Below are 27,180 nucleotides of genomic sequence, written 5' to 3' on the forward strand. Positions count from 1 at the left end.
CTTCTTACTCAATAAAACATGCAAATGTTACAAAATATCAAATTTATTTAGAAAAGATTGCACATGCACCCACACAGTAGTTTGAATCCATCAATATAGGCTGATTATTCTTATAATAAAGCTAGCGCACATTGCAAACTAAAAGGTCTTCACACCATGAGAAACGCTTGCACTGCATAATTATAAAGTGAATGTACAAAAAAGGCAGTCTGAAAATCAAGTATAAACATTTATAAACAATTTACAAAAGAGCAATAGTCACACACAAATGATTTGGAAGCAATGTGGACTATGGAAACTATTGGTCTCTAACATAACCATAGGTTGACATATTTCGGAACAAGAAGTGTACACTTTTTCAGATTACGTTGCATACATGTGATCGTTCTTTTGGCAGTATTTGTCAGTGCACGTGTCCCTTTTTATGCATGGTGATGGAACGACGGTTTAATCGAATGGTCATTGCACTGTTGGGGGCAGCTAAAATGCATTGGCTTTCAACTGATCATACATTCACTATAGACAGTACAAGGAGTGTGGCTATAGAGAGATTTACAGTACTCGAATTCTGCATCATCATTAAAGGCCTCGACACACCAATCTGACGTCAGCCTAGAAGTCGACACGTCGGACCACGTGCCACCAAGCAGACGGCATGTATGCGCTATATAAATAAAATTGTATAGTATTGTACTGACTTTCCGACAGCGGATTGGTTTGTCAAGGCCTAAAGTGCCGGGATTAAACATTTCCAAAGAAGTTTGTTTGGGTCCAGATAGAGGGGCTCTAAAGAGGTAGCCTTTTGTCAGGTGGATTCCATCAATCCAATCTCCAAAGGGTCATAACATTTTTGAAAGTGCTCATTTTTTCTGATATCAAAAAATAGATTTATTGGGGGGGGGTGGAGGTTTTATTTTGAAGTCGTCAGAGAGTTCAATGTCAGATCTGATTCTATGGAACGAGGACATCTACTGTAGCCTGGACTAAAGTGCCGTGTGATTTTCTAGACGACATGAATGAGACATCTGCATGAACATGGTAATATGACAAAGGCTAAACAAAAAAAATGATAAGGCAAGTATATGGAGGTGTGACCTATGAGACAGAAATGGCTACAGAAGACCCTGTTGCTTAGACGGTGTGCTTATTTTAATAGGGAAATCCCGAGCGGTTAACGTGGTACTTGGAAACAGCTGACGAATGCGCAGCTTACTGACCACACTGTGTAAAAGCACCCCACCATCCCGTTTTACACCAGTGACTTGTCAAGTTTTTCTAAAGTGAAACTATCAGGGGGGGGAAATGCCACCCGTCCACTGTGGAGGTCATAGTTGATTGTTAACAGCGGCAAGCTGCAGTTTCTTCCCTTAGAAGTGCAGTCCTTTTGTCTTTCTGGAGGCGTGCATGTCCAGTAGGGCCCTGATGGGAGTGCAAGTTGTGTGGCTGCATTGTGAGCGAGCCTGCTCTTCTGGGCCGACCCCATATGTCCCATGGAACCTAATGGGAGACCCGTAGGGCACAGTTGAGGGTGTTATAAAGCCAACTGTCGGTCACACCATCGGTGAGCTGAAGTCTAGCTCAAGAGGAAGACTAGAAGCACTCAGAGGCCCTGCCGAATACAAACACTGCTTGTCTTGTTTCTGTATGAAGCTGCCCACACTCAAGAACAACACAGGGGAAGCATCGACTGACTTCCACAATTTAACAAGACAACATTTTCCAAATAACGGCAGCTCCTTACACAAATACATTTGCCTTTGGAGACGAGAGGGACATCGCACATTCACTTTTTAAATACAGACATCTATCTAAAGAGACTAGCGATACAACTGGGTTACAGAGAAATGACTCCTTTTCTGTAATCATAAGCTAAAAGGCTTCTTCAAATTGCACTTAAGGAAGACATACAGGTACAGTACTGAGATACGCTGTGGTGGGTGTGAGCGACTACATTTGGACAAAAGTATTGAGACACTTCTACATCACTTGAGGCTTCATTTTACCAAGACATTTTGAAGGACACTACTCACAAAGTAGGCCTACGTGAAATTCGAGTTTCTGGTGAAATTTGGAGTTGAATCTAGAACTATAATGAAGACCATGATCATTTTGTCATTTGTTTTATACTTCCTGTAGGTGTGATGGAAAGGTGTCCTGAAACTTTAGTCCACTCCGTGTAACTTTCTTCCTCCAGAATTTCAAAATTTTTACGTTAAGTGAAGAACTGTCCTCTACTTCTGTGTTTTTAAGTACGTCCTGCTGCTATGGACACTTAGCATTTGTGTCCTAAAATAGTATAGTTAAGCGTTTTATGCAATTGTCTTCTAGAATCAATTCATAATTCATTGATTCCAAGTTCGTTACAGCATTCAAAAAACCTTTGCAATTCAAATTGTTCCAGATTTTTGAGAAGGCATTTGCACAGAAGTAGCTTTTACTATCTTCTTGCTAACCCCTATTCTGGAGTATACCCTTATAAGGTGAACATTGCAGTTGTCAAGTGCGGTCTTAACTGGGTTGGGATATCTTAGGAACAGAACAGTGCAAAATTGCCTTTTAGCTTAGAACGAGTTACAGCAGGAGACTCGTTTGAGGAGACACACATTGTCATGTACAACACTCGGAGAAGAAACAACTGAAGATACCACACGTCTTGTCTAATGCATTGTCTATGGCTACTGTTACCCGAGCAACGTCCAAGTAAAAGCATGTTGAGAGTTTTGGTCAACCCGAGAACAACCGTCACCCTGCCAACTAAGGGTACCCATGTCATCTGCATTAGACGGGTGGGGACGTAATCTTGGTATCCTCAGTTGCTCACTTACGTGACGGAAACACGGCCTTTAAGGTGTGAAATGAACACTCTTCTTCTGTTTTGCCAAGCAGGTGAGGAAAAGAAATAAATATATATATATGGTGATGGAATTTCAATAGTTGGCACGATAAAAATGTTAAATTAGAATACAGGAAATATATGAGGGCACCTATTTTGAAATCATTGCATACTGTATTTGTTACACCAGAAAAATCATGTTTAAAAAAATAATTCCAACGGTAACAGGGCTACATATAAGAAAGCAATAACTCAACCAGCCCCCAAAAAGACATTCAGAAGCATGTACCAAAGTGACTTTTTAAAATGTTGAAAATTTCATGCACGTGAACTTTTAAATCATGCTGGCCTAGCCTATAAACACCAAGTGTTCATCTCTTAATAAATCAAACTCTTATCAGAAAGAATCTGCTCAAACAAAGTGTTTAACTGCATTTTTTGAGACATAACAGAACAATTACAAAGTTTACACTTTAATCGAAAATGCTGTATAAATGTTTTATATATGTATATGTAAATGTACACTTTTACATATTGTAGAGCTTTTGCCATAAACATAAAAATAGTTCTGCCAAGTATAAGTCTTAAAAGTTTTTATTATTGTCATTGATCGTACACATCTATTTACATCATCAGCCAAAATGTCCTTGCACTTTGACCAATGAGACACACACACACACACAAAGTAAAGGGGGGGAGAAGGAACGGAAGCAGAAGAGCAAACGTAATGGCAGGCCTAGTACAGCGAAGGAGCATGTACCCTTTTGGTCTTTATCCGTGTGGGAGTGTCCTGCGGGTATCGCGATGGTGAGTCCGTGAGAAAAACCTCGACATCATCAGGCACTTCTTCTAGAAAGTTGGACGGAACAAGACCGTTGTGTCCGTTGAGCTCACCCTAAGAGTACAAGGATGGACACTTATTTTCATTTGTGTGCTACGTGTGAGCTCTTTGTCCTCACACTAACAACGCCAATCTACCATACATACATTTCCTGCTGCAAAAAAGGGTCAAGTGCCCAGCTCTGGGACTACCTTAATGAATGTACTAATGGCTTTCAGCATTTAAGGAGGTTCAAGTTACGCATTTCAACCAGTGGAGGGAGCCAGAGAGCCACAAGGAGAAGGCTTGGCATGAACTATAACTAAAAACTATCACGTGAGAAAGCAATAGACATTTATGTAGTGTCTTGGTGGGAACGCACTACCTGGTAGGACTGCACTTGGCTTTGTCAGTGGAAAAGCATCATGATGAGAGCCACTCAAGTCAAGTCACTCACTTATACACAAACAATTCTTCACAATGTATACGTATTTGGTTCGATTTCCTCTCTGATCAGATTGAATATGTTTTATGTCAAACTGTAAAAATGTACTGTCATTATCAATAATAGATGATTAAAAAAAACTGCTACTTACATAATAAAAACCATCTTCATCTATTTCCCCAAAAACTGTGATGACATCCCCAGCACAGAAAGTCAATTCAGCCTGTCAGAATGAAAAATCAGAACACATGAATACTTCTGTCATAACAGACTTCGTACAAACATCACATCTATTTGTGGGGGGAGGGGGGTGCGCTATGTGTGTCCTTCAAATTAATGTGAAGCATCACATTAATGAACACCAGTGTCAATTGGACTGGAGTACCCGGAAACATATGTTGGGACTATTGAAGAGAGGGTGGCTGCACACCGGTGACATCTCTTCTTGTGGCATCCTTCCGGTAGGACAAACAAGCCAAACAGTCATAGTACGGTATGCGGTGTATGAAGAAGGCATGTCGCAGACAAGTTGACACAAAGACCACAGTGAGGATTGGACACGCTAGCTCAGGCATTTGTTTGAGTGCCCCCCCCTGGACTCAGAGCTGTGAACGCCACCATCTCCTTTGGAGCCCAACACTTAAAGAAGGGAAACACACACAGAGCAGACAGCAATGCATCCTCCTCACCCTCACTCACCTCGTCATCTAGTCTGTTGCCCTCATACTGAATCGGTGGGTGGGAGTGCCAATAGAAAGGTGAGAGTAAGTAAAAACCAAGGGATGGGGGAAAAAAACAGTTTGCAAAATGTTTTGCCCGAACCTTTCTAAAGGCAGATTGACTTGTGATATTACAACTGTCATTTGATAAATACATCTTGGCACCCTTATGTCTGATACCGTTGTGGCGACACTACTAACCAGAGGGACCAATCGATTCCTTTTGAAAATGTTTTTCTATCGGGCTGATAGCAAGTCGTGTCGCTCTTGAGCAGCGTGGGCAACCTACGGCCCGGAGGCCATATGTGGCCCGTTAAACGTTTTAATCTGGCCCGCCGAATTTAAAAAAAAATTAAATGAATAAACCTTGTTAATGTTTTATTTTCTAAATACTGTGTTTTTTTCAAAGACATATATATATTGTTGTAATGCTTTTATTCACTTTCATTTAAAATTAAATGTATTTTTTTTTCCTCCGATGAGGTGAGGTTACCAAAACATTCCATCCATCTGCTCCTGGTCCAGACCCTCTGTCAAATTTTAGAACCCATTGTGGCCCGCCAATCAAAAAGTTTGCCCACCCCTGCTCTTGAGTTTCACTGTCACTTCCTTTTGCCTCTCGGTTTGAGCAAAATGTTTTCAAGAAACTTACAATTTTCGTCTTTGCAAAATGCGCTCGCCGTTTTGTCGCATGAGGGTTAAAGCATTTTGAACAATGCTTGCAAGCTTTAAAGCGTACAGTTAGGCATATGCTTATATACTGTCATACAAAAAAGCTTTTTGTTCGTTAGCCTCTCTTTTTTTCACCTTGATTTTCACGCATGCGCAGAGGACATCTGCAAGAGGCTTATTATTCATGAGAAGAACAGTGTGTGCTGCAGAATAGGTCATGTGTATTAGTCAAACGGCTTTTTCCTGAATTTATTTCTTCAGGTGTTTAAAGTGATCATTGCATTTTTTTCTTTTTAATTCCACAAAGATGCTGGCTACTGTGTAGTAGGACAGTACCTCAATGTCAATGTTTGGGGAACTCTCTCTTGGGTCATAGTCATACAGTGCTACCATTCTGCGGGTTGACATGGGATGCTGACGACCACTCCGTCTGTTCCTCTCTGTAAACGAGGCGTTCAAAAAAAAAAAAAAGAGTGTGAGACATTTCTAGTGGGTTGTAAATTTTGATCTCAATGTCAGTAAGTATCAATAATGCTACTGCTATGTCATTTGAACGACAAAAAAAAATCATAATCATAATCAAAATCAAAAATAATAATTTCACTGATAATTCAATTTCCATTATTTCCTAAAGAATATGTTGATTCTAAATTCAAAAAGTATTAAGTGATGTCAACAAATTCAGCTCAGCTTCAGGCAGGATGACTATAGTCTCATGTAAGAAGATCAAGCAGAGAGCAGGACACAGACCTCGCTTGGACTTTCTGGACCTGCGATTTATTGCGCGTCCATCTTTGAAACGATCACAGTTTACTTCACAGGAAAGAAGAAAATGAAAGTTGGGAAAAGTTGAGAGAAAAATAAAGGAGAAGGATCAGCAGCAGAGAATCAAACAAGCAGCGTGGTGTACAGTGGACAACGTTTCCTTACCTAACTTGTCCACAGGAGTGTTGAGTGGGAGAAAGCCCTGTTTGAGTAGCTGGCCCATCATGTTACCGTCCTCTGTTTGGATTTCAGAGACCATGTTACAAGGAATCAAACCCACTCGATCTCGGATTTCTGCCCTGTAGAAGCCATCCGTGTCTTTATTTCCAAACACCTAAAGGGAAAAGATAAATGAAAATGGAGGGAACGCATGGGATTATTGCTAGTTCAAACATCTTCACAAGCCTCCAGATACTTGTCGTCACCTTCAAAGGGTTCATTGGTTTCTGCCTAAAATGGCGTGAGGACCAACCCTTACCATGGGGCTCTTTTGTTCTCCTCCTGCCCACATGCTAGCGGCCAGGGATGCTCGGGATTCCTCACCTCTTCCTGGACACCACCCTATGAACTTCTTTTCCTTCCTTTTTGGCAGTGCACCCAGCATTCCAGTCTCATGCGTTTCACCTCGCAACAACGAGGCCACGGGTGTAAACCTTCTACCAAGCCCAACAAACATTTAGCTCATTGACCATGCCCAGAACACTAAGGCCCAGCAGAGGATGTAATTCCAGAGGCTGCTGAGGTAGCACGACCTGCCGCGAGAGCTGTTGAGACAGATCTATACAGCAGTCATCGAATCAGTCCTGTGTTCGTCCATCACAGTCTGATTTGATGCAGCAAAAAAAAAAAAAAAAAAAAAAAGGACAAACTCACACTGCAACATACAGTTAGGACTTCAAAAAAAAAAAAACATTGGTGGCCCTCGATCCACTCTTGAGGACTTAAAGAACTGAGACCACGCAAAACGTTTCTGGACCACCAACCCACTGGCCACAACATCTTCCAGGTCCTCCCTCAGCTAGGCGCTATCGAAGCATGCACACCAAAATCAGCAGACATTTAAACAACTTCTTCCCTCTGGAAATTAACTCCCTAAACAGATGATTGAAATTCTCTCGTAGCACTTTGGATACGTTTGCACATCCCTGTGGGCATTATTGCGGCATGGGTCATTGTAGCTTCAGCTCTCTTCATACTTGAACAACTGTCGTCGATCAATATGCCACAGTCCTGACACTTTAAAATGCTTAAGGACTTTCTAAACAATTGAACACCCAAATTACGTTACATTACATGTACTGCTACTGGTCACTTCAAATACGCTGCAATGATTATCTAACGTCATAATATTGTGTGTATGGCAACACGGATAACATTATCTCTGCTCTTATGACTCTCCAAATTGTTTCACAGCTGTAGTACTACCACTGCACAATTACATTACGGAAAGACTTTCTATACTTATATGTCATGTCTTATCATAGTTGTTTTTAATACGCATATTTCTTGTATTTTACATACTTGGCGAATGGTGATTCCGATTCTAAATTTAAAAAAAAGCTTCACAATGAACTCAGAACTCTTCATATAATGTAGCCTTCTAATTAATGAGGTTTTTCATCAGTTTAAGTCTTTAAAAGTTCGTGACGAGAAAAGACATAGCGGCGGCTAAGAATAGAATAGAATTCAACTTTGTCATTGCACACAACAGAGTCAAGAGCAACAAAATGTAGTTTGCATCTGCCTAGAAGTGCTTAGCAATAGAATAAAGATATATTATAGAAAAAAAAAATACATTTACAGTAGTGCAGTTAGATATGTTTTAGTGATAGCAGATATAAAGTGCAGTTAGTGGTGGCCTAAATGTTCCCATGAGTAAGTGTACTGCAGTCAGTGAACTCCAGCCGCCGTTAAAGGGACACTTGCTAATTTTGCAATTATTTGCAGTGAAAACTTAACATTTTGTCTATAATGATTTGGAATACTTCTTTAATTTTCATTTACAACACAAAGTGTGAGATTTTGGTATTAACGATGTGTGGATCTCAGAAGCATCTCCAGGCCAAGCTCTTACCTTGATAACCTGGCCCTCCTTGAAAGGAAGCTCCTCGTCAGCAGCATCAGGGTTAGGCGACATGGACAGCGGGTCGTAGTCAAATAGGGCCACAAAGACACGTGTCATCTCGTCCGGTTCCGATTCCTCAACGTAATCCAACGAGCGGCGCGACCGCCCATGCCTGCGTCCGCCATAGCTGTCTGAAACAGAGAGGAGGCCTCTGCTGCTACTTCCAGCCTTAAACAGCCACAAGGGCTGCAGTGGCAATGAGAGCAGAAGATGTCTGTTAGAGCTGACAGGGGAGGACATGAAATGCATGTCTGCAAAAAGAGCCAAATGCCATTAATATGATTTTAATTAATTCAATCCGAATTTGAGAATAAACAACAATTACATTGCAATTTTACATTGCAAGCTTGACTCTTTCCTCACACATTTGCTCAGCTGTGTGCGTGACATCACTGGGTACAGAAAAAACACGTTAATCAGCTTTCGGGTGAAGGGAAAACCGAATGATGATGAGGATGAGGACAAAACAAGAAGCAAAGCGTGGATGCTCATTGCTGTTTCACTGCCTTATCTCACAAAGGGCAAGTCAAAAGCATGCCTTCCTTGATTTGGACATAATGAGGAAAGCATTCCTTCATCCAATGTTGGTAATATCATGCTTGTGTGAAAACAACTGGAAGCAAAAAGGGCAGCAGACACTCATTCCAGACACAAAAAAAAAAAACACTTTAAATACCCTAATTGGCAAAGGCTGAATCAAGGCAATTGACATTTTCTTGCATTGTGGCCAATAGGTAAATGGAAGAAGTGGAAAGAAAAGCACAGGACTACTTCCATCTAAGCCCAGCAACTGGTTCAGGCATGTTCATGATAGATCAAAGTAAGTTTGTTTACTGAACACATGAACTCGGTGGCCAGAAAGAAGAGATGGGTAGACTTCAAAGAGGACAAGTTGCCATTTTTGGAATAGTTCGGTGCACACACATACCTCAATATTGAGGTCTACAGCAAACCCATGCACCCAGAGCAGTACCTTCTCTTTGTCTCCGGCCACCCACTGGAGAGCAGAAAAAAATTCCCTTCCACAGTTTCACACCTGGAAGGCTCCTAGTAACCTGTGAGTAAACAAACTGGGCCTTTGTCAAATCCATTAAGAGAAGACAAGCCCCCCTTCTTCCCCCAAGCCTGAAGACAAACACAAGGTGGAATGTGGTGGTCCCATATGTGGCTGGTTTGTCAGAGAATGATTGTTTGGAATTCAGGATGCGGATTTCACTAACCACCATGGGCAACAACTCCGCCTGCCACCCCCAGGAAACACACTAATAAATCGAGCCATAAGTGAGTAAGGGTGCCACACCTAAAATGGAGAACTGAAGAAGCCTTTTGAATTCAAATTAAAACGTCTTCAACAAAGAACGGGCCAGTTGCCTTGTTTCAACCTTTGCGGAATACCTTGATCTGCATAACTGAGAATCGACACAGACATCAAATACACTGCATTGTGTGCCTTGGTTGCAGCATATGATAAATAATCTAAAATGGTATAGTGTTTCATGATGACTAGGTGTGAATCCACTCTCCAACTAAACTTTAATGTCACTGAATTGTGGTGCAATTGAAATCTGCATACTTAAGAAAAAAAAAGTCAATGTATCAAACTCGTGCTCAGAGGTATTGCAATGCAGGGTGATTCGGAGGAGTGGGAGGGTTTTGCTTTCTTGGGATTGAAAGCTATGTAAAGTGAAGTGGCCAATCATTCCCTGACCGTTCATTCCATAATGCTAAGTTAGTTGGGGTAAATGAACTAACGGAAGCCTTGGTGAGAAGCTGCGCCACATACCATATTGATCCTCTGAGGACAAAGATGGCCATATCCTTCGCCGAGCTACACTGCCATAGTAAACATCGTCCTTGACAGGTGAGAGGTTCCCCTCACTCCCCTCACTGTTACTGTCCATGGTGATCTCTATAGAAGACACCAATCACAGCATTATGGTCAGAGATTCTCCACACACACACAAACACGCACACGCGCACACACTGCTCCATCACACGGCCCATCCAATCATGCTGGGAGAGTTGGATGAAGAAGTCCTAAGGTGAAGGAAGCGTTGGGAAAGTGGAAAACACTAGGCAATAGAGACTCCATTTTGAGTCATGTAAAACAGCAATGCTTGCACTGTTGCAGGGACGACTTGTAAATATGTTCAACTACTGTAAACACAGCTAAGGGGTGTAACTTTCCTGCAAAACTGCACATGAACTTTTGGCCAGTCCAGCTCATGACGATGTACTGTATCTACGGGGTATGCAGACACCCGACATCAAGGGGCCACGTGATGTTAATGCGCTATGGAAGCGAGGTACAGCTCGGCTCACATGAGGAAGGGAGACACATGGTATTGATTGCAACAGACATCAGTGGCCGTCTAGGTGGGGATGGGACGTCTCCTCATTTGGTGACCTCACTAACCAATGGAAGGGATGGGCCGTCGCTGAGGGGGGGTGCCGATGTGAACCGGCCTCCGCCCTGTATGGTCCAGACGGTTGGCATTTCCATGAGATGGCGAGTTTCCAATGAGCTTTAGAATAAGAAAAGACAAACGGTTACACAACATTAAGCTATCTACATCATGGGGAAAAAGTTGGCATTTGAAAAAAAAAAAACAACATCCCACAAGTCTGTCAAAACAACTAAAAAGCCATAAGAGCAAATGATCGAGTCCATTTGTCCTTAGGAAGGCTAAATTATAGAAAATCCAAACAATACAGAAACAAGTAAATCATATCAAGCCCCAACATAGCACCATGGAGCGGGGTTAGTAGGGCCACATGTTCAACTAAAGACCATTTGTTTGGTTTGTTTTGTTCTGTGCATGTCAGCCCCATGACAAGAAACAAAATATTCACAAAGGGGTTGCAGAAAATAAGTACTTTATCTTGAGTATGGTTACCGTGACAACCAATACCCTACATCATTACAAAAAAGGATTCTTCTTTTTGTGTTTTGCCAAAATAAGCGTAAAAAGAGTTTAGGTGGACTAACATAATTAGCAACTACTGGAGGATAGGAACGGATGTGCGTCTATGTTATGAGATTCTGCATTAAAGCTCTGAGCGCATAGTTCTGGTGCAACACTAACAAGTCATGAAATATGACTAAAGCCGCCAACAGACAGGAGGCGTAAACTAACAACACTTAGCACGGTGAAGCAGTGTAGCAACTGCTGTCCTCTAAATGGGGCCGTTAGCCCGAAAGACATGACAACTCAAAACTTGTTAAAAATGGTCTTTAGGTAAATAAAAGTTTGTCTGTATATATAAAAACAAACACCTGTCAGTCAGAGAACAAGCAAAGTAACTTCCACAAAACAACATAAAAATCAGACCAACCATGAAATGCGATCAGATGAAACCATCAAATGATGGGAGGAGAGATAAGAATGACGAAAAAACACACAACATTCAAAAAGGAAAAATGGCTGCAGCTTGCTGATTGTAAAGTACAGCAGAAAGTGTGAGTCACACACCAGCGATTGGTCCCAGTGGAGCCTGGACAAAGACTGGGCCCTAGGCTCCCTGTGAGGACTGTAATAGACTCTGTCCAGCTCGTTCAGCCTGGCCTCACTCAGGGGCCCCTGCCGTGAGTAATTCCGTGGCCCAAAGTGTTCCCGGTTTTTAAAGTCACCGGTGTGGACTGACTTTGCGGAGCTCACTGAAATGTCAGCAAACTCCTCCTCTACACTGCATTGGCGTGTCAACGTTCTCTTACGGCCCATGGCTAGCGCTCGCCGTTCTACGGGACCTTCACAGTGGATGATGCGCATGGGAGCTCCATGGGTGTAGTAACCTCGATGACTCCTGCCCAGAGATCCTTCTTCCTCACTACCGCAGTCCAATCCACTGTCAGGACTCTTGGTGTTCTGGCGGTTGGGCCGACCCGGGATACGGTCGTCCGCATTGTAGTAGTAGCGGATGTCGGCGAAGCGAGGCGAAGAGCGCTGGCGCTGCAGATGGCGAAGGCCCTTGCTGGAGGTGACACGGTTGTGCTTGTGACCGTCACGGCTGTACGTCCTCCGTGCAGTCTGCGCTGTTCCCGGCCGGCTGCCTTCCTCGTAGCGCAGGCGCTGGCCCATGTTGTCCACACCGTCTGTCTCTTCCTCCACCTCCGGGATGCTGTGAAGACGCTTGCTACGGAGCGACTTCTGCTTTACTACCTCCCTCTGCAGGTCCCAGCAGTCTCTTTCCTCAGCAAGGTCTTGCCGCTTGTAATACGCCTCCACAAGGCAAAGTTCCACACGTTTTCACAGTTCAGCGAATCAGTTCAAAAGGTTCAGTTTAGTGTTTTGGAAGGGGAGTTGACACGTGTTTGAAGGTTTTAACACAGGCAGGAAACAACACAACGTGAATAGAATAAATGGGGGGAAAGACAAAATAAAGACATAATTAGTTATTTGTGGCAATAAAGCAACTCATGCAGTCTCATTCCGTGACAAGAGGAAACGGCATGCTCTGAACAGGAATCTGTGAAATGATGTAGTGATAGCTGACAAACAACATGGACACAGAGGTTAATGGAGGTTCAAAAAAGGGAAATTTGCTCATGAAAGTGTGAAATGCTCAAAAAAAAAAGAAGGATGGTGCGTTTACTTGTGAGGGATAGAGAAAAAAGAAATCAGTCGTAATAATAAGCCAGAAAGCAATGAAAAGCCGAGGACGTACAAGTGCTACTTAACACAGTCTGCATATGTTTAGTAATCATTTACATTTGGGATAATTACAAGCAATTCCACTTGTGTTGTAAAAGACAGCAATGGACTACCTCACTCTAGTCATTGGAATTTGTTTAGCGTAAGTGTACTGTAAATGGCTTTCACTTCCTTTTTCTAACTGGCTGGAAGTATTTTTTGGAAGAAAAGGGTATGTCCTCTGCAACAGTTATATACGTACACGTAAATGGCAATGACAAAACAATGATGACATTTGATATCGAAATTAACACAAAGTACATTGATGAATACGTTTCATGAATTTCATATTATACTACATTTTGATTTGAACGTTGGAGCACTTCTGACAGCATGTAAACTTGACATTTTGTGACCAGTATGGTTTTACATCCACACAGATCAAATGAAGACAGAATTGCACTGACAGCCACAGCCAATAGTAAAAATTAAATATTAAGACATGACAGACATGAGCCAAAGTGAATATTTACATTTAAGTGCTCACTTAAATGAGATTCCCATGTGCACATGATATGCCATGACCCTTTGCAATTATACATTGGATTCATTTTGCTGATATGCGTTTACATATGTATATCGCTATGTGCATATCACAACAATGTCTTAAACTAGTAAAACACAAAGCGCATCAAAAATGCAAAGCAACCCAGAAATGCACATCATTTTAGTAGTCAGCCTCCATCTGGTAGCATGCTATACATATTGTATGTACTGTGTACACAGCCATTCTCATGAGCTCAGACTTGCATTAAGCAGAACTGGAAGGGGAGGGCAGGGTTAATTCAGCCCAACTAAGGTAGTCGCACTCAGCCAGGCAATGCCACTGCTTGTAAAAACCTTGCAAAGGTGATGCCGACCAGCCTCTACCCGACCCGACCATCCCACCCTACACCTACCCTCAGTGACTACACACCCGAGGTGTTCAGTTGTACCTTTAGAGAGTTGTGAGAGTTGATGCTCCTCCTGCGGCCCTCTTCTAATTGCATCTCAGAGTAAAGATCTTCCTCGTCCTCCTCCATGATGTCGGACAGATCGGATCCCCGGCTGCTCTCGGTGTAGTACTCCTCACTGTGGCTGTAGTGGTGGTGATGATGATGGTGCTGAGAGGAAACATAAAAAAGGAGAATTTTTATTGTTATTTTTCTTAATCTTTCCCCGCAGTGTACACAAGTTGCTGTCGGTAGAAATGACATTTTGCATTTGAGTGTGCAGATCTTTTTAGCAGGGATAATTTGCAGGACAGAATGTAGAGACTCCCAAGTAGCTATGTGAACTGCTGCAATAAAATAATTGAATATAACTTCATCAAGTCGGAATGTAAACCACCAAGTAGATATTTTGCTGAAAGTGTGTCTGGGAGCAATTGTTTGGCTAAATTCCATAAATGTGTACAGTATATGGTTAAATTAGCTAGTTGTGGCAGTGCATGTGCCACTTACTTGTGCAGGTGTAAATAGAGAGGCAGTTTCAAAGACTCCAGATATATCTACTAGTAAAGTGACAACATTTAATGGTCATTGCTTTTTAAACAAATATTGCGAAGGGGGATATAAAAAATTGGCACCACTGAGTCCGCTCACTTAATTACATGCCCGAGTTAAGACACCTGTTGTCATGGTAATCAAAAACCTAGGCTGAGACTGAGTGAGCTCTAAACACTGAAACACTTGTAGTAATAATACCTGTCTGCCCAGTTCAGAGCCTCTAAGAAATTCATCCACCGAAGCCCCTTGTCTTCTTGCGTGAGGAGAATCGTAACCGTCCTCCTCATCATCAGAGTTAAGCGGTTGCAGGGCATTACCACGCTCACTGAAGATGTTCCTCTTCTCCACCTGAGATTTCAGATCATGCTGTGTTAGTTATGTGATTTGTGTTGAACAACTTTCTTTGTCGAGTTCTGTATGGTTGCTCGGTCATGCATATGTATGTAGGTACTGCCTTTTCATGCTGGAGTTGTTTTGTTGTGACAAGGGAAGTTGAGAAATGTGATTATAACGGTTGCTGAACAAGGTTTTAACCTTGTGCCTTCCTACTAGTGTAGTTTAGCCAATAATTAAGTTGCAGATTGACAAAGAAACTTCAACAGATCATATTTACCCGGTTGCCTTCAGCAAAGACTCTCTGGGCAGCTTCCCTGGCCATGGCCTTGGCGATAGTGTTGGGAATGGGGACTCCCTGAGGCTGCGGCAGGATCCTCTGAGGAGAGGGCGAACGCCGTGTTTGGAAGGCCGGCGGCTCCAGGTTGGGTCCGCGCATCGGAGGCAGCGGGGAAGGGCAGCGTTCCCAGGGTGGGGCGGGCCGCATGCTCGCCTCGTGCTCTTTGGTTTCTGGCTCTCTGGCACTTATAAGCGGTTTTGATTTGGGCACGGGCTGGCGCTGGAACTGAGGATTGGCGTGGGGCAAAGAGTGACAGATGGGCTGCGAGTGCGTCTGTGCGTGGGGCAACGTGTGGGGCTGGGCCCGAGATAGAGGCTGCACCTGTGGCTGGGGATGAATCGGCGGATATGTGGATGGATAAGGAGGATGTGTTTGGGGTAGAGTTGGATGAGACGGTGGGTGGGGCAAAGTGTGTGGTGGCCCAGAAGTTCGATGCGACAAACGAGGAGAGCCTAATAGATTATGCGGAATGAAGGCCACAGGTGAATCCTGGGACTCTCCTTGAGTTGATAAAGTCCTTACGATCACCTCCCTGGCCTCCAGGCATTGGATTCTGTTCAACTCCACTGTCACATAGTCTGCTGTGGGGTATAAAACCTCCGCAATCTGAAAAAAACAAAAAACAACAACAGCGCCAGCAATTTAGTGTACATAATGGTGTTGTTGTTAAATCCATCTTTTATTTTATCTTGGGCAGTTGGCTAAAGTGAAGCATCTCCTTTCACAACAAACAGTAATCTATGACTTTGTTTCATCTCGGTTGGATTGCTGTAATGCATTTGTTTTTGGAGTCAGCCAGTCCTTCCTCAATGGTCTCCAGTTGGTCCAAAATACTGCTGCTCGCCTCCTAACTGGAGCTCGAAGGAGGGAGCACATAACTCCAATTTTGGCCTTCCTTCAATGGCTCTCTGTACATTTTAAGATTCTTTCACATGTATTTAAATATTTAAATGGCTTTGAGCGAACATATCTTTCTCAGCTCCTCCACCTGACTCAGGTTAGCGGACCAGATGCTATTGAAGGTACCGAGGGTTAAGCAAATTGAGCGTTTTCTGTGTAACTCTCTGTCCATCCTTGAAACTCGTCTTAAACGACATTTTATTACTTGGCTTGTGACTCAGCATTTTTATGACTGATTTTTATTTTCTAGAGCACTTTGTATGCAGCTGTGGTTGTTTTTAAAGCACCGTACAAATAAAGTTCAGTTGAGAGTTTATTCATTTAGTTTTTTTTTTTTTTTTGCACAACCTGCTGTCCTCAATAAAAGGAGCTGAAATGTTAAATTAACAAAAGATACATTTCCTGGTTCGATTAGAATTAGTATTTAAGCAGTCCTCTTAATCATGTTGTTCAAAAGACCCCGCCTTAGAATTGATCAACAGTACCTACCTTTCCATTTCTGAGCTTCAAACAGAAGTTACTGGAAAAGAAGTGGCCACTGAGCTTTCTTAGAGTGTCACAGCGTTTCGTAAGCAGGATGCAACACAAATACAGAGGGACTGCAACAGCCACATAAAAGGCATAAATCCTTGGACATTTTAATGAATCAAACAGCCGTCGTGAATTTTGTCCTCCAGCTCCTTATTCGAGAACCACAACTTGCGCAAACAGATCGGAGACTCTGAACAGTTCAACCGTAAAGTTTACAGTGCATTTTGGGTTCATCCTGAAATTACACCCGAAAGCCAACGATCCCAAATTTTTTGGAGTTGTGTATAAGTTTCATTTAATGAATATAAATTTTTTAAATGATGCATTTTTTTTAAAAAATGAAACCTAGATAGCTATATTTGGTCACGGTCATCTGTGGAAAAAAACATATACATGATGAACGTACTGACTTGTGAGGGTCATTTTAAATGTTATTTTGGTTGGATATTCACATTATTCCCTTTGTCCAGAAGATGGCAAAAGAGCACTACTAAACATTTCACGTTGCCACACAAGAATAACTTGGTACCTTTTGTCCCTTTGTGCATACAGCATAGCCAATTACACTGGCACCGTTGGAAGTACCAGCTGTAGTCAGCGGCGGGGGCTTCCATCTAACCTGCAGAACACCGGGCGTCTGACCGCACTGGACCTGAACCTCCTGTGGAGGGAGAGGGGGCCCTGGGAACCACAAGAAAGGAGATGAATCATCACAAAAGATGAAACTAACTTATTTACCCCCCCGCTCCTCAAGAGTTGAATTGATCTGCGACAAATATAGTTTTTCCACTGTAATAAAGTAACACTTTATTTATTTTTTTTTTATGACAACAACCCAATTGCAGGGCACACATAGACAAACAACCATCCGCGCTCACACTCATACCTAGGTGCAATTTAGAGTGTTCAATCAACCTGCCATGCATGTTTTTGGAATGTGGGAGGAAACCGGAGTACCCGGAGGAAACCCATGCAGGCACCGGTAGAACATGCAAACTCCACACAGGATGGCCGCAGCCGGGATCGAACCCACGACCGCTGCCGTCTCTCACTGTGAGGCCACCATGCCGCCCGGTGCAGGATCGTGGAGGGTAAATTAAGTAGTTTGCAACTAAAAAGGAAAACCCTTTCATGGGTTGATCCACAGCATCAATGTGTCGGTATCGGCTACACTCCAAATTAGTTTGAATGATAAAGTAAATATGGATTTGTAAACATATAAAGATAAAGCACAAACCCTGTATGTGCATAATAAGCATTTTGCACAAATTGGATTTTGACATTTGTTGGACTATCACTTTAATTTTTGGCAAAAGGGAAATGAACGCATTCCAGTTTACTATGCCGTCAATGTCAATAAGAATAGCAATTGTGGATGTTAGGTGTGAGTCCAAGCTCTAATAATATCCAACCTGTGCAGTTTGCACATGCATCTCATCATGTCATTTTCATCTAGGTTAGATATAAAATCACTTGAAAGTACTGTTGACTAATAAAGGCTAATTTTATCAATGCTGTCCATTGCCGATGCAGATCAGTCACACTTAAATTGGTTAATGGTGTGTAAAAATAACACGCATGAGGACAAAGCAATAGTATTGATGAAAAAAATATTATCATTAAGTAATACTAAATATTAAATTGTCCATATTCGTACGGAAAAGGTTTCCACCCGACAGCAACAATATATGATATATTGTCGATGTATGTGTTGTATATGCACAGACTTGCTACAGTACTATGGGTATTCGCCCCAGGAAAAATAATATCCAAGATATACAACATTTTTATCAAAGTTATTGCCTTTACAAAAATAATAAAGATGTAATCTGTATTTCATAAATTTGGAAACAGCCTCACATTCAAGTGATTTCCAATACATTAAGAGGTCAAGAAATGCTAACTACTCAATCTTGCTAATGCCACAGCTGTGAACTGAAAGTCATTCCAGCTCATGAAGCGACGAAGAACTAAGCTGTGCAACGCTGTTATTTGGGCAAAACATGTCTATTTGAAATAATCTAAATAATAAAACATGCTCTCCTATGATAAACATTTTTTAACACATGTTCCCATCAAGATTTCTTCATAATGCCCATCACTTAAGTATTAATCAGTAATTCAGGATTTTTTTTAAATAATGAAAAACACTGAATTAGAGGGTGTTTCCAAACTTTTGACTGGTACTGAACATCATTTTAAATTACATAAGTTTTTTTTTTTATGTGTACTTAGCGGTGGTGTAGAATTGTCCTACATCAGAATGAGAGGGGTTTCTAATATTGTGGTTGCCTTGATAAGAAAAGAACTTTATTTTATTCAGGTTGTCATATTGTTTTGGCTGGCCAGCGTTTATCTACATTGTTCACAGTACAATGCTTAAGTTGAGGTGATATAAAAACATATAGAGGTCAATAAAGCTGAGAAATAAAGCTTTTATTGTGAGTTCTCAAAGCTTGAAGAAATGTGTTTGAGTGAATAATTATGCTTCAGCATGATGTTGCAGTAACACATCATTGCAGTTTTATGTAGCGGGAGCTGAAAAGGCCAACTTTATGAAAATTCAGCCAGATATCAAATTGTTGGTTTAACTCTGAGCCAAAGGAACACAGATATTTTCAGTCTATCGGTGCTGCATGCAATATGGAGCAAGCAGCAGAAAGTGATTAGATGCACTTAGCAGTGCTTGTCTGTAAGATACACCAGCGGTGCCAAGACATTTCCACCCCCAGACAAAACACAGCCTGAGACCGGCGGGTATAGCTGTTCTATAATTTTATTTCAACTTGTGATATTTAAATTTCTTGTCAGAAGAACAAATAGCTTGCCTGAGAGCACTAAATTAATTATTTGGTGCAGTTACTTTCATTAATCTCAACTGCAGACACTGAATTTATGGCAAGAAACTTGAGGCTGCACTTGGTATCAAATTTTTCATTTTCAAAAGTGCCACTGCTAAAACCAATCCAGTAACCGTTAAAGGAAAACACGTCGAGTTTGAAAGGTAACACACTTCGGCCAGACACTGTTGCCCTCAACAAGTCGTTCATTGCACAGGGAGACTATTTTAATCGCTTCTAATTAAATTGTTCAATGGACGGATAATGCAATGAACTCTCAGCAGGTTTTCTCATCAGCTGCCAACAGAAAAAGCACAGCGTGACGCCTCTTACGATGCCTCCTTCTCTATTCATCATCTTGTCATTTCAGCGGAGCATCCTGATTCTCAATCAATTACATCTTCTCCTAACATCTTCAATAACTCCCCTTATGCACTCACACACCAAATACGTTCATCTGACGCCTAATTTCCTGCGTTCATGCGTTGTATCATTTTAAACACTGGCTCCATGAAAAATAATGAAAAACGATCCATTCATTTTCTATACCAAAGAGAAACCTTGGAATGGTCATCAGCCAAATGCACGATAGTTATTGATAAAATAATTTGCTGTCATGTTTACTCATACGGTGCATATAATTAGAGTCTGATTTACTAAAGATGATGCATGCAAAAAAAAAATAAGGGGCACACGCTCGCGGAAGGTGATCTACTATCCAGGCACATCCAAGATTGTGACGACCAATTGCGCCAAAGTGTCACACATTTCATTGTGCATGGTTTGACAGGAGTAGATTATAGATTAATCTAGATTAATTTGGTGTCTACAATGAGATTTATCAAACCTTAGATGAATTGTGATAAATAATTTTGCTTCTTTAAATACTGGTCCCAAAAGGCAGGTGCAAAGCAGCATGTAAAACGATGCTATAAAAGCACACACAAAATGACATGCAGACTTTGCACCATTTAAGCATTTGTAAATATTTTGAAACCCGAAAGAAGAACTAAAATAAATAAATAAAAATCAGGGGACATACTGCCTATTGAGCAATGCAATTTTGGGGCTTCTGAATGATCTAAGGGCTGAATTAGATTCAGCCACAAGAAGGAGTCATGTCATATCACCTGACAAAATGAATTTCAACTCAGGATTTTTGCTTTGTGCGTCTTGGGCATTTCAGCACATAATGACCAACATCTGTATTCGGCAAAACAAATTGAAGCACTTTCATCCATTTCAATGAATGCAGACCACGTGCAAAATCTTGAAAGATGTCTTCAAGAGCTACCAAAGATGTCCATCGTAGTTGGAAGACTAAAACAGCAGCCGAAACGCGCTTCGTCATAAATATGTGACTACGAAGGTTTGCAATGTATTCACTAACATTAGTTTGTAACTTTTATTTATTTATAATACTTGTAAAACACCAGACACTGTGACCTAAATAGTGCGAATGCTGCATCAAAATCAGGTTTGCAGTCTTTTATTGTGTGCGTGTGACAGGTTGAGGTGGGGGGAGGGTTGGGGGTTTCAGGGCTTTTCATACATAGGTGAACAATCAGAGGTTGAAGGCGCTCTTGTAAAAGCGCCCACTTTGCGGCAACCAACTTTACATTATCCGCAAGTGGAGATCTTGCAGTTTCTTATCAACGTACTTGACTTGCCAATCTCCTGCATAAAATCCAGCGAGTCCGTTATGATTCCGCCATGTTGACCACATGCATCACCTGCGCTGAATTTAAAGGAAATGATGGGAGCTGCTTTGATTCGCCGGGAATCAAGTCGGCAGTGTTCAGTCCCGCAACAGTACAAATGCTCATTTCTAAATGCGCCTGTCCTCAAAAATGCCAAAAGAACAAAAATTCCACCCATGGACACAGTGAGACTGCTCTATGTGCAAGACTTGCGCTGGGCATGAAAATAGCGCCCTATGCGTCAAAAACATTGAGACTCAGTGCTGTTCACAACTGGAAGGCATTAAACAACTCACATACTACAATTGGGTGTTTGGAGAAATGTACGTTATACTAGAATAAGCGCAGAGTCATTATTTCCATCCCCACTATGCATGCACTGTTATCCCACTAAAATGCAAAAACAGATAAATCTAAACATACAAACAAACATACCTACATAAACATTTTTGATGGTATAGTTAAGATATGATCACGACAATTTGCAAAACTAGAAAATGCAAAATAGATTTTCAACAATATCAAATAATTCATGTCTACCAAAAATACCCAGGTTGCCCGATATTTTATTTTGGGTAGGGGACCAGCCCAGTAATTTCACAGTATTACAACGAATTCCATTTCACTAAGCCGAACAGTACCAGTTCAATGAGTAGTGGTCAGAAACATAGTAAGCCATCTCAGTTCTTGATACAAATATATAAAGTTACAGGTTGTTGCAAAATATGATAAAAAAAAAAAGTTACATGAAACGTTTTTTTTGCTTTGCTTCTCAGGGAACATGCACAGAAAGATTAGAAGAACAGATATTGCAAACACATGATGCAAACTTTCATTCCATCTACCCATTATCTAAGCCGCTTCTCCTCATGAGGGTTGCAGGCGTGCTAGAACCCGCCTCAGCCATCTTCGGGCAGTAGGCGGGGTACACCCTGAACTGGTTGCCAGCCAATCGCAAGGCACACAAAGACAAACTACCATTCAGACTCACAATCATAACTAGGGACAATTTAGAGCGTCCACTCAACCTACAATGCATGGGAGGAAACCAGAGTACCCAGAGAAAACCCATGCAGGCACGGGGAGAATGATGTGGATGTGCGAACCAGTCTACTATCGTGCCGCCCAAGTATCATTCCAACTTGTTTAAAGTCATTGTACTACTTTCTTGGACTACTTTCAAAACAAAGTTGTGTTAGTGATTAGATGAACAATTACGCTGTGTTTGGTTCATAGCGACTTCATTTGCAAGCTCACCTGCAGGTTGAGTGCAGAACTCCACAGAGATTTCTCTCTTGTCCCTCTGCTCAGTTGGAAGCTGCCAAGGCACCTGGTGCGTCTGTGCCACAACCTTCACTTTGTAAACCGTCATGGGCTTCAGGTTGAAGAATTGGTATTTATACCCCCCAGCCTTTATCATGTCGTACTCTGCGCCATTGAGGAAGAGGGTGTGACTGTAGTTGCTGTTGCTGGGCATCCAAGAGAGCTCGGACGAGCCTTGCGTGATGTTGTCCACCCGCAGGTAATAAGGTGCCACCACCACGTCTTTTCCCACCAGCACTGTGCACCGGAGCTCGTCTGACAAGCCGTGCTCAGTAACGCTCTGCACGGAGATCCGGTAGGTGCTGGTTGCGAGATTGAGTTTCTCAATAAGGGACTTAGTCCTGCCCCCGTAGGGGACACTCATTCGTATCTCCTTATCCACCAAGACGTTGTAACCACTGATGGAGCCCCAGCCGGGGGGAACCACAGGGGGGTCCCAGCCAATGATGATACTCTTGGCCAGTTGTTTAATCAGGTTGATGCGGCGAGGATAAGGCACAATATTTTCACCGACCTCGTCAATGTTGACATCTAAGGTTCCCGTCCCATTGCTGGAGGAGCCCAGGAGGTCCACGCCCAGGCTGGTGCTGCTGTTTAGACAGCTGTGTTTACTGTCAGACAGCAAGCTGCCTAAACCTGTCTCGATCCCCCTGCTCAGCCCCAGTCTCTGAGGTCCCAGGCTACTGTGGTTGAGGTTGCCAGGTTCTTTAGCTACTGAGTCCCTGTGTTGAACGGAGGTTGTCTCCTCCTGTATAAAATCCACAAAATTGGAAGGGACGAGCCCCCGTTGGCCATCTAGGAGCTCTCCTAGAATACAAAATGGGAAATAGATGGTTGGCAATGTGGGTATTATTGAGAAAGTGGAGAATAAAATATATGAGGCACCAGACCTTCATAAAAGCCATCCTCATCCATTGTTCCGTAAACATAGAGGTACTTTCCTGCCACCAAGGGAAGCTCTGCTTCTGGATGCTCATTTGGCCCATCATAAGGATTGTAACTTGCACAAAAGCACAAAAGAGAACATCTTACCCTGATTCACATAAATGGACTGACCAAAAGAAAAAAAAAAAAAAAAAAAACGAGCACTTTACCTATGCTATTACTGGCCATGACTTTCCAGGTCCAGTTAAAAGTTTACAATGTGTTCCCGGTAGCCATGGTAACCCCGTTTCAGGCCACCAGGGAAAAAACGAGAAAGACCCCACGTATTTGTAATTTGTTAGTACATAATCGAGCCTAACAATAATTGGAGGCGGTCCATAGTTGCTTGGGAAGCATATATTAGCCTTTTAAAAATTGCCATCACATTGTGGCACATTTGGTGCACCTTTTCTCCCATTTTTTGCTTTTTCTCATCCTAAGCTACTGTGCACTGAAGCTTTTTCTTTGCATTCAAGCACGCCGTGTCCCGGCATGTGACGGTTTACGGATCTGACCTGATATGGCATGCTTTAATCAACTACGATCTGACACGGGTAAAGGGATATAAATGCGGACCTGGCAGGGGCATTTCATTCAATCTGCCATGATAATATACTGCCCAGCGACCATGTATCATCCGTCATGACCCTTTACAGAATGTCAAAAACTATCAGACCTCACAACGTTTCGGCCAAACCGGGTTGCCGTGGCCACTGGGAACATTTGTAAATGTTTGTGCAGGAATTTGTACCTCTTGTGTTGCGCTACTAAGTGATGAGCAACACAGAAAAGGGATCAAGTTACACCACTCTAAAATTCAAGGACTAACCTTTTGATGATGTCAAAGAGATCAAATTAACACAGAAGGCAGACAGGCAGTAATGATGATGTGCTATTTACAGTATTGTTAATTTTTTTTTGGCTCATACATTTGGCAGTCATGACTAAGTTACTACGGGCTGATTGTATCTTTAAAATCTGAATGAATTATTAATTTTTTAAACATACCTGTAGCGAGCTATACACAGACGGACCTTCCCCGTAAACCGAGGTTTAGACCTGGTGGTCGAACCGAGCTCTTTGTCCATCTGGAGAAGCAAAATGCAATTCTTTGAAAGACATTCTCAAGTTTATCAAATAGGTCAATCGGAGGGTAGGAGAGTATTAAAGCAAATAATTGACAGCTGGATTGGAAAGGCTAAGCACTTCCAAAATATGGAAACTAGACTGCTGTGGAGATGTCAGTTTGCCTCATGAACATTGCTGAGCTATACCTGAAGAAAGGCGGGCCCCACGTTCAACAGGATTGGATATGTGCATGCGTGTTCTGTGCAGGAATTGCATTGAACGAGTAATGCATTTTTTTTTAAACTCTTTATGTTCTCTCTCTCTCCCCTTCATTCACCACCCAGCATCTCCACGTAGCTGTACAATATTCAACTGAACACAAAAACCTCAGAGAGAAGCGTCCTTGCCGAACTGCTGCCTCGACTGCGAGTAAGGAATGTTGGCTTGACAGAGAGGAGCTCCGGTTTGTCTCCGCTGGTCTGGAGAGGACGAATGAACTCCGATATCAAAGATCGGCTTGTCGGAGTCTCACTGCCTGTGGATCAAACAAAGTATGTCATCATGCCTCACGTCTGAACAACAGAGCTAAAAACAAGACTGCAAAAATTGATAATTCCATAAAAGGTAGAAAAATATTAGAAATTATAGTTGATGCCAGTCAATCAGATACAGTAAGGCATTTATATGACAGCGAATACAGTTTTTCTTTCACACTAATCCTCAAACAGTAATAAGTAACTTAATAATTAGAATTTATAACAATTTTCCAACTACAACTGAGCTTTTATGTGATTTATGTTAGGGCTGCTCTATTACGAAAAAAATTATTAATCACGATTATTTGAGTAATTATTAAAATCACGATTATTCAAACATTTTTTGGGGCGGTACAAAGCAAACAGTATAAACGGGAACAATTTCAGACAAATTAAACATTTTATCTTAAAATAATCATAGAAAATGTGCAAATGTATCAGACTATGGTTTCTTCGTACAAAGAAAGTGCATTGGAATTTACTAGCTATACATTTATAAATTGTCATAAAACTGTTGTAACATTTAAATAGAAATACTACGTAAATATATTTCAATAGAACGCTCAACTTTTGAACTCAAGTATACTCACTATATAATATTAGACATTGTAAAATGAGTATTTTATTCCACTTTAATAATGTTATGTATACGATTATACCAATTTTGTAATCGTTGAGTCTAATAAAAGAAATCCTCATTGAATTGTGATTAATTGCACAGCCCTTATTTATGTAGGTTATTTAAGCTGTACAACACAAAGCCATGCCCTGAATGATTCCCATTAATGCAACTGCTAATGGGAGGTTTTCAAGCGACAAAATGTCAACATTTATGACACATTTAGTGAAAATTGTAAACATTGGACGTGCCCGGAGCAAATTTATATACAGCACAGCATGATTGCCTTTCACAAAGAAAAGCTCTTTACAAAGGACTGGAAAATATGCTGTTTGAGATCTCTATTTCATAATAATGATCACAACTGAGTCTGACCTTTTTTTATGGGGGCTGCCAATCCATTTAGGAGCTGGGACAGAGATTTGTTGGGAGATGTCGGAGATTCACACACTGTCAAAGGTTCAGTGCTGAGGATGTCAAACCCCGCCTGCAGACGAAACTTCTCCAGCTCTTTGGACAGCAGGTTGAACTGCTCGCTCTGACTCCGACATTTCTCCTCCAGCTCGCGCACTTTGGCCTGGTAGCGGTGGGGGCAAAGATGACCGGTGTGAATCACAAACACAATGATTGGGAAAAGACAGATGGAGCAATAGGATTGGAAACACAACATATGAAAAATTAAGAAATATGAAATAACCCCATGCTAGAGAGCAGTTACGTACGTTGTACCACAGAGGGTGCAGGACAGAGACAACAGGCGTTACCTCTGCTGTCTAACAACATTTCAGTTTAACATGCATACAAGAAAAAAAAGGTCATGCTTTTTAAATCAAACAACAAACAGGCAAACGGTTCCAGGTGCTGAAGCTTCATTTTCTTGCTTGCACAATATTGTACTTCACAATGTGAAATAAAAAAAAAAGTGGATTTTTGTTGTTGACCATACAGTGATGCTCCCGAGGTAGTTCCATGTTTTCTGTTATATAGAAATGCTTCACATCAACATACACCTGTGGTGACTACGCACAAGACAACACATGCACGTGCAACAGACCGTGATCATGTGCATTGCTATTACATCACTGTATTGGATGTTTATGGCTTTTACTTTGACCGGACGTGTCATTAGATACACCATAAGAATCTGATAAGATCCATAAAAAGAACAAATCACAGTACTTTTTTTTAAAATGTATTAATTTCTTTTTTTTTTTTACAAAGATCCATTCAGCATTCTGATCAAAATGTTTGTATACATCTGTCAGAATGACGCAGTGCATTTCAACACCACTGCAAACTGAAAGTATTATAATTATAAATCAATCCATATCTGATGGTGTCAATAAAACATTGTCTTCAAAAACGCATTCATTTTTCACACAGCGCTTCTATCGGATCTCATTAGATTGTGCAGGTGTACCGAATGTTGCGGCATGTGAGGTCACTGACGTCAGCCGACCATCTTTTTGCTTAATGCATGCTATGAAAGTTTCATTTGTCAAATCTTTT

The 27,180-nt window shown here is 41.7% G+C and overlaps 1 protein-coding gene across 25 annotated transcripts in view; it reads right to left on the reverse strand.

Annotated features, from left to right (window-relative positions):
• Positions 1-27: 27 nt before the first annotated feature.
• rimbp2b (RIMS binding protein 2b) overlaps positions 28-27,180 on the reverse strand; it is an 86,931-nt gene continuing 59,778 nt past the window's right edge. For 13 of the 25 annotated variants that reach the window (XM_088299706.1, XM_088299699.1, XM_088299697.1 and 10 more), the window contains 20 exons: positions 26,047-26,248; positions 24,903-25,051; positions 24,457-24,536; positions 23,415-23,524; positions 22,459-23,331; positions 17,191-17,342; positions 15,171-15,836; positions 14,756-14,905; positions 14,006-14,173; positions 11,853-12,599; positions 10,796-10,904; positions 10,163-10,288; positions 8,329-8,510; positions 6,420-6,588; positions 6,240-6,302; positions 5,826-5,929; positions 4,798-4,824; positions 4,250-4,321; positions 3,594-3,728; positions 28-1,497 (listed from right to left, as the gene is read on the reverse strand). In XM_088299706.1, the coding sequence (XP_088155832.1) occupies positions 1,339-1,497; positions 3,594-3,728; positions 4,250-4,321; positions 4,798-4,824; positions 5,826-5,929; positions 6,240-6,302; positions 6,420-6,588; positions 8,329-8,510; positions 10,163-10,288; positions 10,796-10,904; positions 11,853-12,599; positions 14,006-14,173; positions 14,756-14,905; positions 15,171-15,836; positions 17,191-17,342; positions 22,459-23,331; positions 23,415-23,524; positions 24,457-24,536; positions 24,903-25,051; positions 26,047-26,248 (4,443 nt within the window). In that variant the 3' untranslated portion in view covers positions 28-1,338. Of the gene's footprint in view, positions 2,871-3,593; positions 3,729-4,249; positions 4,322-4,797; positions 4,825-5,825; positions 5,930-6,239; positions 6,303-6,419; positions 6,589-8,328; positions 8,566-10,162; positions 10,289-10,795; positions 10,905-11,852; positions 12,600-14,005; positions 14,174-14,755; positions 14,906-15,170; positions 15,837-17,190; positions 17,343-22,458; positions 23,332-23,414; positions 23,525-24,456; positions 24,537-24,902; positions 25,052-26,046; positions 26,249-27,180 lie in introns of those variants that run through there. The other 12 variants (XM_088299716.1, XM_088299715.1, XM_088299701.1 and 9 more) reach the window with 11 other exon arrangements.

The sequence above is a fragment of the Idiotropiscis lumnitzeri genome, chromosome 1, assembly GCF_059441095.1.
Source record: "Idiotropiscis lumnitzeri isolate Australia: NSW breed Sydney's pygmy pipehorse chromosome 1, RoL_Ilum_1.0, whole genome shotgun sequence".
Lineage (NCBI taxonomy): Eukaryota > Metazoa > Chordata > Actinopteri > Syngnathiformes > Syngnathidae > Idiotropiscis > Idiotropiscis lumnitzeri.